At 34.2% G+C, this 17,470-nt stretch overlaps 1 protein-coding gene across 1 annotated transcript in view; it reads right to left on the reverse strand.

Moving 5' to 3' along the window:
- Positions 1-1,325: 1,325 nt before the first annotated feature.
- LOC145268781 (glycosyltransferase 8 domain-containing protein 1-like) overlaps positions 1,326-17,470 on the reverse strand; it is a 61,640-nt gene continuing 45,495 nt past the window's right edge. The window contains exons 5-9 of the mRNA XM_080124397.1: positions 12,905-12,992; positions 6,962-7,062; positions 5,889-6,055; positions 3,944-4,056; positions 1,326-1,567 (exon numbers count right to left, since the gene is read on the reverse strand). Of these exons, the coding sequence (XP_079980523.1) occupies positions 1,392-1,567; positions 3,944-4,056; positions 5,889-6,055; positions 6,962-7,062; positions 12,905-12,992 (645 nt within the window). The 3' untranslated portion in view covers positions 1,326-1,391. The remainder of the gene's footprint in view (positions 1,568-3,943; positions 4,057-5,888; positions 6,056-6,961; positions 7,063-12,904; positions 12,993-17,470) is intronic.

Below are 17,470 nucleotides of genomic sequence, written 5' to 3' on the forward strand. Positions count from 1 at the left end.
TTTGGGATGGTGCATCTTCTACTAGTCTCTCACCCCTGGACAAGGTTCAAAAGAGAGTCGTCAACCTGATAGGCCCTGAACTGTCATCTAAGCTTCAGCCCCTGTCTCATCGATGAAATGTTGCATCTCTCTGCTTGTTTTACAAGTATTTTAATGGTGGATGCTCTGACGAACTACAAACTCTTATACCCCCTCAATGAAAATACCCCCGACAAACCCGACAAGCAGCGAAGTCCCACCCTTACACAGTAGAGATCCCCAGATGTAAGAAAGCCTTCTACTCTAATAGCTTCTTCTCCAGAACTGCAATTCTGTTCTCGGTTCCTGCTTCCCCAACTGTACTTACATGCAGAAGTTCAAGTGTAATGTGAATCTGGCATCAGACATCTTGCTGCTAAACTCCCTACATAATACCCCTGAAACGTTCCTGATAGTAGTCCTCTACATCAAAGTGGCCTTGTTTGGGGTGAAATGTAATAAAAAAAGAAGTTCAGATTTTTCAGTGCTTGTTCCAAAATGAAGCTATATCATCCTTTCTTTAATGTTGACTGTTCGATTACAAGCAACCCAAACCAAACAATATGTTACGTTTTTTAATAAATGTTGGTAGAGGCTTACAAGCAATCAACATGTTTCATGAACAGTGACTTAATTTTTAGCAAATATTTGGGAATCATGCAGGCTGAATGAGTGAAGTAAAACTAAATATTTTTGGTGTTTATTTATATTGTGAAATATCACAGTTCAGAATGAAATAACCGGAAAAATTATGGATATACTTATAAAAAAAAATTACGGAAAATAATCGAGTCAGATTAAAAAAAAAAAAAAAAAAAAAAAAAATTAATTAATTTAAAATTCAGACTCCACAGATTCTGAGCAACAAAACTGAGAAATTAGAAAAAGGGAAATAATCTTTTATGCCACACTGGCTTGATGCAAATGTTGTTTGGAGTTTGTGGAGTCCAAATAGTAAATTTTATTACTCAAATTCTACTCGATAATCTTTTATAATTTTTGGTGTATATTGATATTTTCAACTGATGAGTATATGCATAAGTGTTGCTGTTATTTTGAACTGTCATATTTCACATGTACTTCAAATAAGCAGCACATTTTTTTATTTGGATTCTTTGAACTACCATTGTCATCTTGAGTTTTCTTTCACAATGTGTCGATTGATGTTACTTGCAATCTTCTTCCGGCGTATCTTGTCCAATTCAGTAATATTTCTGTTGAACACGGGAATTTACACAGAATTTCAAATGGAACCTTCATGCTTTATGACAATTTTAAAGATAAAATAAATAACAAAAATTACAAAACAATTTTAATAAAAAGAATTTATGAATAAATTGATGAACAAAAAAAGAAATGAACTGTAAAACCAACTACATGCTGAATCTGCGCATGGGTTTAAACTTGAGAGTAGGGTCTTTAATAAAATATCTGTCCCAGATATCGGAGTGCTGAGAGAGACGACCCCATGGCTTAAAATGTCCATTCCAGTGAAGTAATTTGGCATGATTTACAAATGCTTTTGAATAACTTGTTCCAGATGTCCAACCTGTTCAAAGAAAAACAAATGAAAAAAATGAAATTAGAACATTTGTTGGAAGACAAAGAAGTGATCTTATCAAATCAATTTAAAAAATATTTCAAACTATTTTTAGTATCAAAAACGAACACAAAAAATATTTACAATTGAGATTGGCTATTTTGAATATGGAGATGTATTTGAAAATAAAAATAAATAAAAATTGAATACCTACCTAAAATAAACAAGTGCCAATATTTAATTTATTTAAATAGAAATAGTGTGAGTAATCAATTTTTTTTTTTTTTTTGCTATAGTTAGATGTTTTACCAAAATTCTGTAAATGTTTGATCAATTGAAAATGTATATTATGGTTCTGAAATCAATTTGAGGCTTTAAACAAAATGTAAACATCTTTTATTTCATTAAATAGTAATTTTTAATTAAACTTTAAAAAATCATCAAGTTTCATACTAAACAGTTACAAAGAAATTGCAAAATTGCATTTCAATGCCAAACAAATACTATAAAAAGCCAAAGAATCATACGTCCTTAGCCAATTGGCTCAATTTCTTTACAACAATCGTTGGACAAATAATTTCATAAGATTTATACTTTCATAAGCAAAGTGGGGATGAGAGAAACAAAAAAATCTGTCTTTCTGTATGGCTGCCTCTCTCTCACAAATGCAGTCGAAAATAAAAACCTATACCAAACCCAAAGAATTTTTTGAGTAAAATAATACAAGGAATAAAAATGGTTGTATTAATTACACCTTTGCCAAGGGGAAGGTAATGTTTTCAGTTGAGTTTGTTGGTTTGTCAATATGTACAGCTTATTGTCAATATCACTTAACCAATTGTCACTCAAACATGGTCAAAATATAGGTCATGGTCAAAATTAAAACTGATTTTATTTTGGAATATCTAAATCAAATGTTATGAAAACGGTTAAAGTTACACTTTTAGCAATAACTTCAGTTTTGTTTAGCATAGATACCCACTACTTGGTCCATATTGTAGTCAATCTTTTATGACCCTAATCTTTTTTTTTATGTTGAGATGGTCTCTCAAGGTCAAAAGTTTGAGAGAATTTGAATTTCCATTTTTTCCAAATTTGATGTTCTTTGATAACAGTAACAATCATGTTAAAATTTTGGATAATTTTGTTTAGATAAATAATTGGGGTTTTCAATGCTTCCATGGCATTGGGAATATTTTCAAAGAATACATAAAAATTAAATAAGATTTCTGCCCATACTTAGGCCGGCATTATCACAAATGACTTATGTTCTAGTTTGTTTTTTTTTTGGGGGGGGGGGGGGGGTTTCATGATGTTGTGGACTACATTTTTAAGAAAATATTTTATTTGATTCATAAGTTGCAAATTTTAATCATAAAATAAAAATGTAAGATACAGATCTAAAAGCAGGTACTTGTACAATGCCAGGGGATATGGTTGATAAAATTATACAAAAAATAAGATTATGCATTTAGAAATCAGTTCAATTTTTTTTGTTTTTTGAATTTGCTCTCTATGTTGTACACTTCAAAATGGTTACCCAGGAAAATAAAAATTTTAAAACATAAATCCACTTTTCAATGGTATATTTAAATTGTTTGCATACAACAAAATAAAAGAAAATAAAGAGGCATAATTTTATATGCCTTAATTAAAGAGTGGGAAAATTTATTGCCGTCCATTGATCATGACTGATTTTGGTTCTGTCTCCTAAAGGGGAGAAGCTGGTAACGGGTAGTGCAGTCGTACTGTGCATCAGGCTCACTTCTCCTGCCACAGCTGATGGTGTTTATCCTCGCCTCTCTTGAAGCCACTAGTTACCTGGTGTTTCCACAGATCACACTGATCAGCAAGTGCCTCCTAGCTTTCAAGGTCTATGTCGATCTCTTTCATATCTCTTTTACACATGTCTTTGAATCAAATCTAAGGGCGACCTCTTTTTATCTTGCTGATTATCAATTTTCCATGGTAAAATATGCATTTATTATAAGTAGTCATTTAAATCAGGTTTGCTTAAAATATCTTTAATATTCTAATTAGCAACTTAATATTCAAATAGATTTGCTCATCAGTAAGTTTAACTTGACAACTAATTTTATTTTATTTTTTCAAAGGCAATTTATTCAAATCACAGATAAAGAAAACTAAATGGTGACTTTGTTCAATATAATTTGCAATGGAGAATTTATTCAATGAATCTAATAAAAATTCAATAAGTTCTGTTTTTTTAATTAAATCATTAATTCAAGATTTTCAGGTCTTAAAATGTTTTACATTTGATTCATGCAACATTTTCATTTTATGCATTTTTTTTATTGGAAATTTGAACTCTACAATTACAGAGAATAAAAATAGTTTTCACATTTAAAAATAAAAAAGACATACCTAAATACCGTACATGCCAACTTGGGTCAATTGCAGTGTATTTCTTGTAGAAGACAATCATCATGGGCGGTTGCGATCCACCCCGACCTTTTTCATTGCCATAGACTTCCTCTCTAAAGTGAAACAGAATTTTTAAGTAAGAAAAACATATCCTAAAATATTTCAAATCCAAGAATACAAGAAACCCATTAAATAAACCTTATCAATAGTTTTCCCACATGTACACATCACATTAAAAGTGTTAAAAGTTTTGATTGTGAAGAAAAACTATAACATTGTTCTTGTTGTCACATAAATTAGCAACCAATCTGATGGGTGAAATGCATTCATGATCAAATGGAAAAAAAAATTGCAGATTTGTAAAAAGCATATATGATTGCAAATATTTCTTTAAAGTCATAAGTTGTCATTCTCATACTGTGGTCTGTTAATTTTATGAGCAATCTAACACAGTAAATGAGCAGGTAAAATAAATATTAAATTAAATATGAGATTAATGATAGTTGAAACATAACACGTTTAAAATTTCAAAATTTAGACAGAGGCCACAAGAATAGTCCAAGGGAGATAACTTATTACAAGATTACATGATAGTGTCCCTTGGATCAGCTAACATTTCTAAACTGTTAGATAGGGATGCCCTATATGACCAAATGATATTGGGTCAAATTCTTATAAGATGGCTGGTTGGTAAGGTGCATTTGTTGAAGAATTCATTAATGAAACCATGTGTAAGGCTGTCATGCATTATAGGATTGGTCTGTCGTTAAGCAGTAGTTCAGAATAGAGGATATATATATATATATATATATATATATATATATATATATATATATATAGTTATCCACATACAGTACTGTTTTGTTGTAACACAACTCATGAGTGCAGCTAGATTAGCACCTTTCTCCAGCCATGGATCGAACCTACAACCATCGAGTTGACAGTCGGCAGCTCTACCTACAGGACACGAATTGGTGCCTGCAAATGTCTTACATCAAGTGCCTGCCTATCGCTTCACAGTGCTCGAACTGCGAGTTTATTTACAAACAAATGAACAGTGAGCTTTGCTTAATCGCCAAACAAAGCATCGGGTGAAAATACATTTGCGACAGTGCTAAGCCCAAAGAGGCTATATATATATATGTATATAAAAAGAGGTTATATATATATATATATATATATTGAACACCTGGGGAGGGGTAGGGTAGTTGTGTTGCTCGATATGCAGGCTATAATAAAGGGTTAAGGTCTCAACTGTAAAGTTGCACTAATGTATCTTTTTTTACGTTTGATGGCAAACATTGATCACTTTCTAAGACGGACTAAAATATCAAAGCCATGAATGCCGGTTTTTGATCTCTTTTGTGGAAGAAAGTTTTTTTATTCATCTTCAGCTAAGAATCAATATGTACCTTTTCTCTAGTCTCCCATACTATGAATTTATGATTGTACAATATATATATAAAACTCTGATTTTTTTTTTTTAAGTCTTATTAGTTTTGAAGCTATCGTAATCAAAGATGATGGGTTAGACCTTAGTGAAACAATATTTTAAAAAATTGGTAATTTTTGTTTCATATTGATGTTTTAGATAAAGATTGTTGAACGAGTGTTAATCAATATTTAACTCTGCTACTATTTTTCGTTTTCTTGTGGTAGTTTATGTTTAATGTAACTTCATTTTTTTTTTTTTTTGCATCAAGCAAACACCAATTAGAGCAATTCTTAATGAGGCAGAAACTTATATTAAACCTTTGAGTAAACGTGCTTTTGTTCATAAGCAACTTTAACAGTATGAAAAATTAAGACTCTTGAAAGAGAGAGGGACCATGCAAAGAGTTCAAATCGATTCAGGGAAAATTAAAAAGCAAACCAATTTTTTTTTTGATAAAACTGACATTCTATGAATAAAATTCCATGTAATGAAGAAATAATGATTTCTCACTTTGTATTGAGGTCTAACCAATATTCCAGCTGTTCAGAGATGTTATGTTTCCTCCACAGATCAAGATCAGTCAACATGAGGCCAGTGTTAAACGAACATGTAGACGGTTTCATGTGCATCTCCTGGACATGTTTGTTCTTGAAGTCAATGTATTCAGCATAGTTATTCTGTAGAAAAAGAAAGAAACATTAACAATGGCTGATATTTGTTAGTAACAGATAACACAAGAAATTGTTTACAGTTTAGTGAGAATTCTTACGAGCATCTTCAAAGAAATAAAACTCAGTTTTTAATTACACTTGTTATTGTTAAAAAAAAAAAATAAGACATTCTACATTTTCTTTTTTCAAATCAGGATTTGTACATCCAATTTAAAGTGAATGAAGGTGCAACTCTGAGAAATATAAACTCTGGTTTGATTGGTTGTTTTATGACATATCAACTATTTTCAGAAATTTAATGGTGATATTCAGTGATTTTGGTCAAAATAGTGGTGATTTAATGGTGATATTCAGTGATTTTGGTCTAAATAGTGGTGATTTAATGGGGATATTCAGTGATTTTGGTCAAAATAGTGGTGATTTAATGGTGATATTCAGTGATTTTGGTCAAAATAGTGGTGATTTAATGGTGATATTCAGTGATTTTGGTCTAAATAGTGGTGATTTAATGGGGATATTCAGTGATTTTGGTCAAAATAGTGGTGATTTAATGGTGATATTCAGTGATTTTGGTCAAAATAGTGGTGATTTAATGGTGATATTCAGTCATTTTGGTCAAATATTTTATGCTTGAAATCATTTGATATCTTCATTCATGTTGTGAATGGTTTGTAGATTCATTGGGTTTTTTGGGTTTTTTTCATATTTTGTAAAAAAATTGTGACCGATATATTTTATTCAGCAGTCAAATTGAACCTAGGAGTAATGTGAACACTCCCAAATTGGGTCTCAGTAGTGGATGCATTTAAAAAATATATCCAGGATCGATTAACTTTGGAATTGTTTCTAACATAACTTTAAAAAGTTTATTTTCAATAAATAAAAACAATTTTAAAAAGTAAAAAATTTTACCTTTAAACGAGACAGTCGCTTTGAAGTAGAAGAGCAGTCATTAGAAAAGGCAGCTAAATCACCAGGGTTAATTTTCATTTTGAACAAATTCCAAATATCATCTGAAACCAAAAATGACAAACATTATTATGGCTGGTCAATTTGATAACCTTACACATTATGTGTACAATGTTTATGCAAAGAATAGTGAAGGTAACTTATTTTTTCTGAACAAAGTTCTCACGAGTTAAAGTGAAAATTTATATTGAATGAAATAAATCATAAATGACAGATTTCAAAATTAAAAAATACTTTTTTCTTTAACAAATCAATTAATTTTAAAAAATTCAAAATTTCTAGATATATTAGCTTTATTATTTACTAGCATTTCAGTCCGGCGTTGCCCAAGTGTTTGGAGGTGTATGTTGAGCCAAAAAAAAAAAAAATAGTAGTAGGAAGGCAGGCTCGAACCCGTACCGCAAAGGAGGAAAAGAACGTGAAAAAGTGTGACGTCTTTGCTGCTACAACCACCAGCAAACCGGAAGTGACGTAGGTTTAAATTAAGGCTAGACAATCGAAAAGAGGGGATGACTTTCAACAATATTGGTGAAAAAAGCGACCCCTTCCTGTAGAAAAGTGCCCGGTTGAAGGTGAAGAAATTAATGTTTTTAGCCAATTTTTCTATATTTATCGTCTGAAAGGTCGTGCTTAAAAACGATACTAATCTTGTGAAAATATGTCGCCTCAGTCAAAAATTTTATGCAGACATGCAAACATACATATATACATTTATATATTGGTAGCTCAAATTTTCAACCCAAACTGATTAAAAAGCTTGCCCTATCTCTGAATACCCTTTATGTAAAATTTCAAATGTTTAGACCAGAAATTGTCTGAGTAATTTGGTAGAGACCGTAGCGGTCAATTTTTTTTTAACTTTGACCCCTATTATGACCCCTTAACATTTATTGTTTTGGCGCTCAAATCAAGTTATTAAGTTAGATTCATGTCCAAGGAACCTATATCTAAAATTTCAAGTGTTTGGACCCAAAATTGGCGGAGGAGTTTGGTTGAGTTCTCAAAGGATAAATAATTGAATTTTGACCCCTTAACAACCAAATTTCTGGTCGAAAACCGATTACAAAGATTTTCCCAAATCTCAGTACCCTGTAAATCAAATTTCGAGTCTGTAGACTGAAAATTGACAGATATATTGTGTAGGGAAAGACACACAGACAGACAAACACTTTCACTTTTATAGATACTAGCATTTCAGCCCGGGTGTTTGGAGGTGTATGTTGAGCAAAAAAAAAAAAAAGCGGTCAATTTTTTTAACTTTGACCCCTATTATGACCCTTTAACATTTATTGTTTTGGGCTCCAATCAATTAGATCCATGTCCAAGGAACCTATGTCTAAAATTTCAAGTGTTTAGACCCAAAATTGGCGGAGGAGTTTCGTAGAGTTCTCAAAGGTCAAATCATTGAACTTTGATCCATTAACAGCCAAATTTCTGGCCAAAAACTGATTACAAAGATTTCCCCGAATCTCAGTACCCTGTATATCAAATTTCGAATCTGTAGACTTAAAATTGACAGAGTTATTGCGTAGGGAGATGTACACACACAGAAGACACGTTCACTTTTATAGATATATAGATATAGATTATATTTTTTAAAAAGTAAAAATAAAAACAAAAAATTAAAAAAAAAAAAACACGAATAAACCTAGAACACCATCCTCCAACATAGACCCCTACTACCAGGTCTCCTTCTCCAATATCAGGGGGTCTACGTTCCAACCTTCCAGAGGTTAAAACACAATTACAGGAGACAAAACTGGACATATTCTTTCTAAGTGAAACTGGCATAGGGCCAACCACTTCCCTAGACGAATTCATAATTAAAGGATACCCTAACTTAACATCTAAATCTGACCCCCAAGATCGCCATGGGCATGGAATATGTGCCTACATCAAAGATGGCTTTCCATGTGGTAGGGATATCTCCAGAGAAGACCCTAATTTACCTTATATGTGCTTCCGGGTTGCACTAGCTTACACCACTGCATTTATATTTGCCCTCTATCGCCCCCACAACAGTGGGGTTACTATCCTTAAGAGCATATCTGAGATAATTGACCACATCCTGTCTGCTCATCCTTCGGCTAACATTAACATTTGCGGAATGGCTGACCCATTCAAATAAAACCGATGACAAAGGGAGGTTCTGTCATGATTTTGCCACTGCCTATGACCTCACTCAGATTGTTCACGAACCCACCCGTGTGCCAGATACTACCGGTCAGTATGCAAGCCTTCTAGACCTTTTCCTCACAACTTCCCCTGAGCTATGTTCATGTTCCGTTCTATCTCCTCTGGAATCCTCCAACCACTCTGTTGTAGCAGTTAAGATAAAAATGAAATGTAATAAGTCTTCAGACGTACTTCTCCACCGTACTGTATATCGATACTCTATGGCTGACTGGGATAGCTTCCGTACATTCATATCTGACCTACCTCTGCATTCCATGTTTAAAAATGATGTGTCCTCTAGGGTATCAGACCTGACCAATAGGTTAATTGTAGGCATAGACCGATTCATACCATCCAAAAAATTCCAACAAAAACCCAACAGCCAGCCATGGTTCTTCCCTGAATGTACTGCTGCCATTACGCATAGAAATCACTTTTTCCATAGCTACCAACGTAATAGATGTACTGAGACCAAAGCTGCTTTCAGGACTGTCAGCAACCACTGTAAAAGAGTAATAAAAAATGCAAGAGAGCTATATGCTCAGTCCGTTAAATCCAAAGTAGCTGAGCAGCGGCTTGGTTCCCACCAGTTCTGGCAAATAGCAAACAGGATCGTGAACAGAAGCGTGCGTTCTATCTCAACTATCATCAATGGACCTGAGGTCATCTTGTCAGCATCAGACAAGGCCAGACTATTTGCCAAGAGCTTTGCAGCTAATTCTACCCTATGCGACAAAGGCCATCAACTCCCCGTATTTCCTCCTATAACAGACAATACGCTATGCAACATACGAATATCTGTGCGTGAGGTCTCCAAGCTAATCAAGAACATTGATTCCAGTAAAGCAACTGGCCCTGACAGCATTCCAGTTATAGTGCTGAAAAAGCTCCAACCAGAACTTGCCCCCATACTTACAAAACTGTTTAAGCATTGCTGTAAGGAGAAGTGCTTTCCAACACCATGGAAAACCTCATCAGTATGCCCTGTATTTAAGAATTCAGGTGAAAAGTCATCGCCCTCTCAGTACAGACCAATAAGTCTCCAGTGTGTCATGAGTAAGTTGTTGGAATCCATATTAAATAAAGAAGTAGTCAACCACCTCAACAGAAACAACCTTCTTAGTGACATGCAATATGGTTTCCACTCTGCAAGATCTACAGCAGATGTGCTAATGGTTATATCACATAGGATTAGTGAATCTCTTGACAAAGGCTTCCTTTCCAGGGCAATTGCTCTTGACATATCGAAGACCTTCGATAAGGTATGGCATAAAGGCTTACTTCACAAGATTTCCAGCTACGGTATCACTGGAAATGTTTCCTCAATCATTAAATCATTTCTCTCCGATAGGTTCATAAGAGTAGTGGTTGATGGGCAGAAATCAGAGGCTCACAGTATTAATGCTGGAGTCCCTCAGGGGTCCATCCTGGGCCCAACTCTCTTCCTGATCTACATCAATGATCTCCCAAAACACATACTTAAATCATTCGTTGACATCTATGCTGATGACACGACCATCTATGGCAACATATCAAAGGCCGTAAATGACAAAGTTCTCTCTAATTCTCTTTGCTCTGATCTTGAGCACATGGTACAGTGGGGGGAGAGATGGCTGGTCACTTTTAATGCATCCAAAACCAAGCTTCTATCTTTACATCATCGACGCTCTGATCCCCATCTGGCATTAATTGAAATGGATGGCTCTTGTCTTGGGGAGGCTCCATGTTGTGACAAGCTTCTGGGTTTGACCTTTACTCCTGATCTGAAATGGAACACGTACGTCAGGTCTGTTGCCAAGGACGCTGGGAAAATGGTGGGATCCTTCTACCGCTCCAGAAGATATCTCACTACTGATTCAATTCTCTATCTGTATAAAAGCCAAGTACGTCCAAGGATGGAGTACTGCTGCCACATCTGGGCAGGAGCTCCTAAAAACAGCCTATCCTGCCTTGACAGAGTACAAAATAGACTTCGTGGTTTAGTGGAGGATGCCCTTTTCTCTTCCCTGCAACCTCTCTCCCACAGAAGAGACATTGCAAACCTGTCTTTGTTTTATCGTTATTTCCATGGCAAGTGCTCGTCTAAGCTCCAATCTCTCATCCCCCCCCCCCCGCCAATCTTTCACGAGAAACACCCGTCTGGCTGAAACTAGTCAATAATTTTCCCCACTCTTTATCTGTGCCTAAATCCAAACATAGATTCCATGAGCAGAGCTTCTTTCTCAGAAGTGCACGATTGTGGAACTCTCTTCCGTTCGCCTGTTTACCACCTGACTACAACTTGGACGTCTCCAAATCCAACATAAACAAATTCCTGACAAACCACCCCCTTAAGTAAGACACTCTATCAAATTTCCAATACTAATGAGTAATACAATACTATCTCATTGATTACTGTACACACAATAACCCTTATCCCTGAGTGGCCTCCGGGCCTTGATAAGTGTTAACTCTCATGTAAAAAAAAAAAAAAAATGTAAAAATGTCAAATATATTCTTTTTTGATAAAAAGTTTAACATCACAATGGCGAAGCGAATAACAAACAGGGTTTTAGACAGAGATCTGTTCTCTATCCCAACCATCATCAATGGACCTGAGGTAATTTTATCAGCATCTGACAAAGCCAAACTCTTTGCTAAGAACTTTGCAGCAAATTCTACTCTTTGCGACCAAGGCCGCTTAGCTACCATATTTCCTTCTGTGTTTAAAAACATGCTATGCCATGTACAAATATCTGTGCGTGATGTTGGCACACTTATCAAAAACCTTGATTTCAGTAAAGTAACTGTTGCTTGAAAAGCTTCTACCAGAACTAGCTTTCATACTTACAAAGCTTTTTAAATGTTACCTTAAGGAGAAATATTTCCCAACATGTTGGAAAACTTCATCAGTCTTCCCCGTATTTAAAAATTCTGGAGATCGGTCATCTATCTCAGTACAGACCAATCAGACTCCTATGCATGAGTAAGTTGCTGGAATCTGTGATAGAGAAGTGTCAATCACCCCAATTAAAATAACCTACTCAGTGACACGGAATATAGTTTCCATTCTGCTAGATCTATAGCTAATATGCTAACGGTTATATCACACAGGATTTGGTGAACCTCTAGACAGGGGCTTCATATCTAGAGCAATTGCTCTTGACATATTAAAGACTACCTTCTGATGGTCGTAGTACAGGATCCGATTACAGAGCTATTAACTATTATGCACTATAAAGGGTGTACAAATTACTAGATAATGTTAAACAACCCTAAAGAATTTAGACATTGTTTTCTTAAATGTCAACAGTTTTATAGAAAATAAATTATAGTTTATTTGCTATTAGATAATTTTTATGAGAAAATAATTGAGACTTTCTGCATTTCCCGAGAATCAATGTTGACTCTGGTGTGTACTACTACTCAAACCTTGAACCTAATATAAAAATTTTTATTTACTTTATAAAGTAAAGTATTGTCTTTATTATTTATGTTTGGTGTAAATGTTAGATGCTATTGTAAACCCTTCTAAAAGAAAATTGATACCATCTTTTTAATTTCTTGTAGATTTTTTTGTTTCACTGTAGAAAAATTATTTGATTCTTTTCCAGCATTCTCAGAAAGAAATAAAGGAAAGTTTATCACAAAAAGATCCATGCAACAAATACTACATGAGAAGAAGCATATCTTTAAATTAATTGTTGAAATATAAAACAATGGTATAAATACCTTGAACGATGCAATCGTCTTCGATATATAATATCCGTCCTTTCAACTTGGGGAAGAGACGAGGGAGGAAATACTGAGCATAAGTAAGCTATAAAGAGAAAAAGGTTCATTAAAATTTACAAAGAACAAAGACAAGAATCTATTTTACAGGTCTTTATGAAATTCTGTAAATTGCAGACGATGAGAAAATAGTTGTATTTTAATGCTCATTTCATTCCTTAGTAAAAAGATTTGCATTTTGATTAGGATAGACTGTCATAACTTCACTGAACACTAAAAGGAGTAAATGCTTCAATTTGAGTGACTTTCTCACATTTTAACACTTGACTATATAAACCATTTAATGACTAATTTTATTAAGCTTCTGTATTCAGTTTTGAAGCAGGAGATAAAATAAGTATTAACATGTTTTAGGATATTTGAGAAGTATCTTATGATGAATATTTTTACTCTTGCAATAAAAGAAAATGAGACCCAATTTTTTAGTTTCGCATAGTTTTCATTCAGAACAGAATTATTTCCCTTGGTTTATATGTTGAATTACAGTATCATGAATAAATAATTCCAAAGTGACAAAACAATTGATAGATTTTTATGTTGAATTATTTGTGATATACAGAGTGTCCACAAAGTAATTTTATAAATTCATTAAAATATTTTAAGTGCTATCAAAGTAATTATTTTTACATATTAATTAGTTGTTAATAAAGTTTTAAATACTATCACATTTGAACTGATTACTACATAAAAAAAATCATTTTGATTGCACTTACCTGAGAATTCTACCTTCAAACTCCTCTGCCTAACATTTGCGGGCAATATGAACTGGAACAAATACATAGAGGACATTGCAAAGGCTGCTGCAAAGAAGGTGGGTTCCCTCTATCGAGTTAAAAGACTACTCACGCCTGAGAGTATCCTGTACCTTTACAAAGCCACCATTCACCCATGCATGGAGTGTTGTTGCCACATCTGGGCTGGTGCATCTATCACTAGTCTCTCCTTCTTAGATAAAGTGCAAAAAAGAATTGTCAATCTAATCGGTCCCACTTTATCAACTAAGCTCCAGTCCCTGTCTCATCGTCGCAATGTTGCATCACTGTGCCTGTTTTACAAATATTTTAATGGAATGTGTTCTGATGAACTTGTTTCACTTGTACCCCCTCGACGTACATATCCCCGACAAACCTGCTTAGCAATAAGATCTCACCCCTTCACTGTTGTTGTCCCTAAATGCCAGAAAGCTTTCTATTCTAATAGTTTCGTCCCTTGAACAGCTAGACTTTGGAATTCCCTTCCTGATACCTGGCTGTACTGATATGCAAAAGTTAAAATGTAACATAAATGAATATCTTGCTCACAAGTAAAAAGAAATATATATATATATATATATATATATATATATATATATATATATATATATTTTAATGAATTCATAAAATTGTCTAAAGACTTTGCTGACATTCTGTGTATCATGAATGGACAATTCCAAAGTGGCAAAGCAATTGATAAACTGTAGATAAATTCAATCATATACTTACGGCAACATTAATAAGGGTATACACAACAACATTCATTACAGTTAGTATACAGTTAAATCAGTACAAATTAAAAATAGCATTTTGAGTAAACATTAACTTTTTAAATTCCTCAGATTTTTTATGTTTGGTGCTATTAAAAACTCATGTAGATCCTCTATTAAAATTTTGCTTTTCTCATTTTCTTTGTTTGAGTTGCACCAATTTTTTATGTTAGGTTCATATCTTTTTTTGCCGCCATACCTGATAAAATTTCCAGAATTTTGCCTGAAATCTTTATTTATTCTAAGGAGATGGATGATTTTCATTCTATTAATTATAGTATAAGCTCAAAAATATTCCAGTAAAAATATATTAAACTGATATAAAACTTCCCGTGTCCCAAAGTATAAACATAGAACCACTAGAAATGAGAGGGCTCCTTAGTCCAGGTACACAAATTTGTTAGAGCTGGAGACTCAAATAAAATATCTGGCTTGCAAACCTATAATTACTTAAGAAGTTAGGCTTCACCTATCACCTGGTTTTGTCTACTAGCTAGGTGCAAAGGTATCCTAACAGGGACACTCCAAAGATATCTTGTTTCCTTTCAACTTTAGGACACTTGCTTGTCACTTAGTTTCCCACAGCTAGATTGGGTCACACTTGTTCTGACAGTTTGAAGATGCAGGTTTGAGAGCTGATCAGTTTACCGTTTCAGAGTAGTAGTACAAGACCCAACAGTTGTATGATATCAAAATAATTGTGGTGCCATGTTGTGCATGGAAAGGAATCCTACATTTATTTAAAGTGGGCTTACCAGAATCCATAATTCATTAGTTTTGATGTTGTAAATAAACAATGTTCATATTAATAAATATACTGTGTTTATTTCATTTTTTTTATTATAAAGAAAAAACAGACTCAAATTTTTCTGATTTCGATACTCCAAAAAGTTATGATTTTTAAGTTTCCTAATTCTGATTGTCAACACTAAACAATAAAAACAGAGTAATAACTCAAAACAGTTCCTCCCCTTCATTAAACTACCAAATTGCCTACTTCCTTGAGGTTCTCCTTCACAAATATCTGAGAGCTTAGAACTAATCTTGATGTAGAACCTTTCCTCTATTTTAGCTCTCCCAATATCCTAGCACTAACCAAAAATAAACTACTCAACCTCCTCAAATCATTTTGATATGCCAGCATACATCCCAATACCATAAAGATTAACAAAAACATGTACGGGCTCAAAGTTTATATCTGTAAGACCCTCGCATTGAGTAGAGAACTTAGTTTAAAATCTAAAGATCAGACCTACACGTCGTTTAGATTAACCTTTCAACACAGCATTAGTTACACTTCTTCTACTGTACCTTACTTGACTATCAATGCCTCCGTTCAGTCTCGAAAGACAAAGGATACCCCCTGTACAGGAAGCTGCACATGTAATTTTGAGACAGAAGTTGCGCAATTTCCACCACATCTCTCCTGAATCGGCACTGTTTGAGTCCAGTCGCAAGGAGAAGTCCAGGATGACTAGAAACAATGCCGAGATAAGCAGAGAGCACATACAGCCCCTAGAAGTCCCAAATGGTCACCCATTTAGTACTGACCAGGTTCAACATTGCTTAACTTTGGTGATCTAATGGGACCTGATGTGTCAATGTAATTATGCCATATGCAATACTATACTTGAGTACACTTCTCAAATAACATAAATACAGCACTTTTCTCAGACTGGAGTAGCCAAATCCATGTATTTAAAAACCACAGATTGGCTTTGCTTTTTTACCTACAGATGCTCAGATGGTAACAACACACAGTGGCACCAAAAAGAAAGTCTGCACTTGTCATTTTTTCAAAAACCCCAAATTTAAGCTAAATTGAATGTAACTGTTTAAACAACCTATACCTCATTTGATTCGCCTTTTATTCTTCTATAATTTTACCTGTTTATATTTGACTTTTAATTGAAGTATCCTAGAGTTCACATCAATTTAAAAAATTAACTTCAAATTGAGAAGGCAAAAGGAAACTCCTCATAATGGAGAATTGTTATTTAAATGTAACTTTAGAACAGTAATGCGACACAAAAACAGCAGGAACACAATGAACTAATATTTAGTAGAATAGCTCTTCTGCAAGTTGACAGCCTACAATCTTTTGGGTATTCCTTGAATTAGTTTGCGGCAAAGTGAAAGGCAATCTCACTTCCCTTTAATTTTTTATAAAGTTCTTCCAGATTTGAAATTTTATCAGTGTGTAGCTGTTGCTTTATGTAATGGCATACATTTTTATAGGATTGAAGTCAGGAACAAGCCAATCCAAACATGGAATATCATGCTCTCATGGTCTATAAGGAACCTCTTGACATTGCATGCTGTGTGAAAGGGAGCAATCCTGCATGAAGATGGGATTATCATCCAAATTTCAGCCAAAGTAGGGCAGAAAATATTTAGTCAACATATTAATGTACTTGGTCAAATTAATTTGATCTTGCAAGCGTACTATAGGTCCTGGGCCATTGGTACTAATAACGTCTCATACAAAAACTGAATCTCCACCACCTTGCAGCGTTGAAACTGTGCACCTAGGATGTAATTCTTTGTCCTTCCTTTAATGGACATGCTGCTTACCATCACTGCCTAGCCTATTGAACTTCCTTTAGTCGCTAAAAATCACTTTCACCCAATATGAAGTCATGATCTTCACTGCATCTGATGAAGTCCAAATGACGCTTTCTGTTCTTTACAGAAATCATTGGCTTGCGTCATGCAACACAGTCTCGCAAATTAAATTCCTTCAATTTGTTCTTAACTGTAGAAAGAGAATACTTTTTAACAAGATTACACTGTTGTTGGATTTGGGGAGCCGTTTCAAATCTGCTTCTGAGGCTATAGATCTTGATAGTATAGTCTTCCTTGTAAGAAGTAATTCTAGGACAGCCAGATTTAGAGACATCATGAACACTGCCAGTGTTTTGATGCTTTTGCACAGACAATTCGTACCATTTTCTCATCACATTTCAATCTGCGGCCGATTGGTC

Source organism: Euprymna scolopes, chromosome 4 (assembly GCF_053919585.1).
Source record: "Euprymna scolopes isolate OS-2025 chromosome 4, ASM5391958v1, whole genome shotgun sequence".
In the NCBI taxonomy this organism is placed as follows: Eukaryota; Metazoa; Mollusca; class Cephalopoda; order Sepiida; family Sepiolidae; genus Euprymna; species Euprymna scolopes.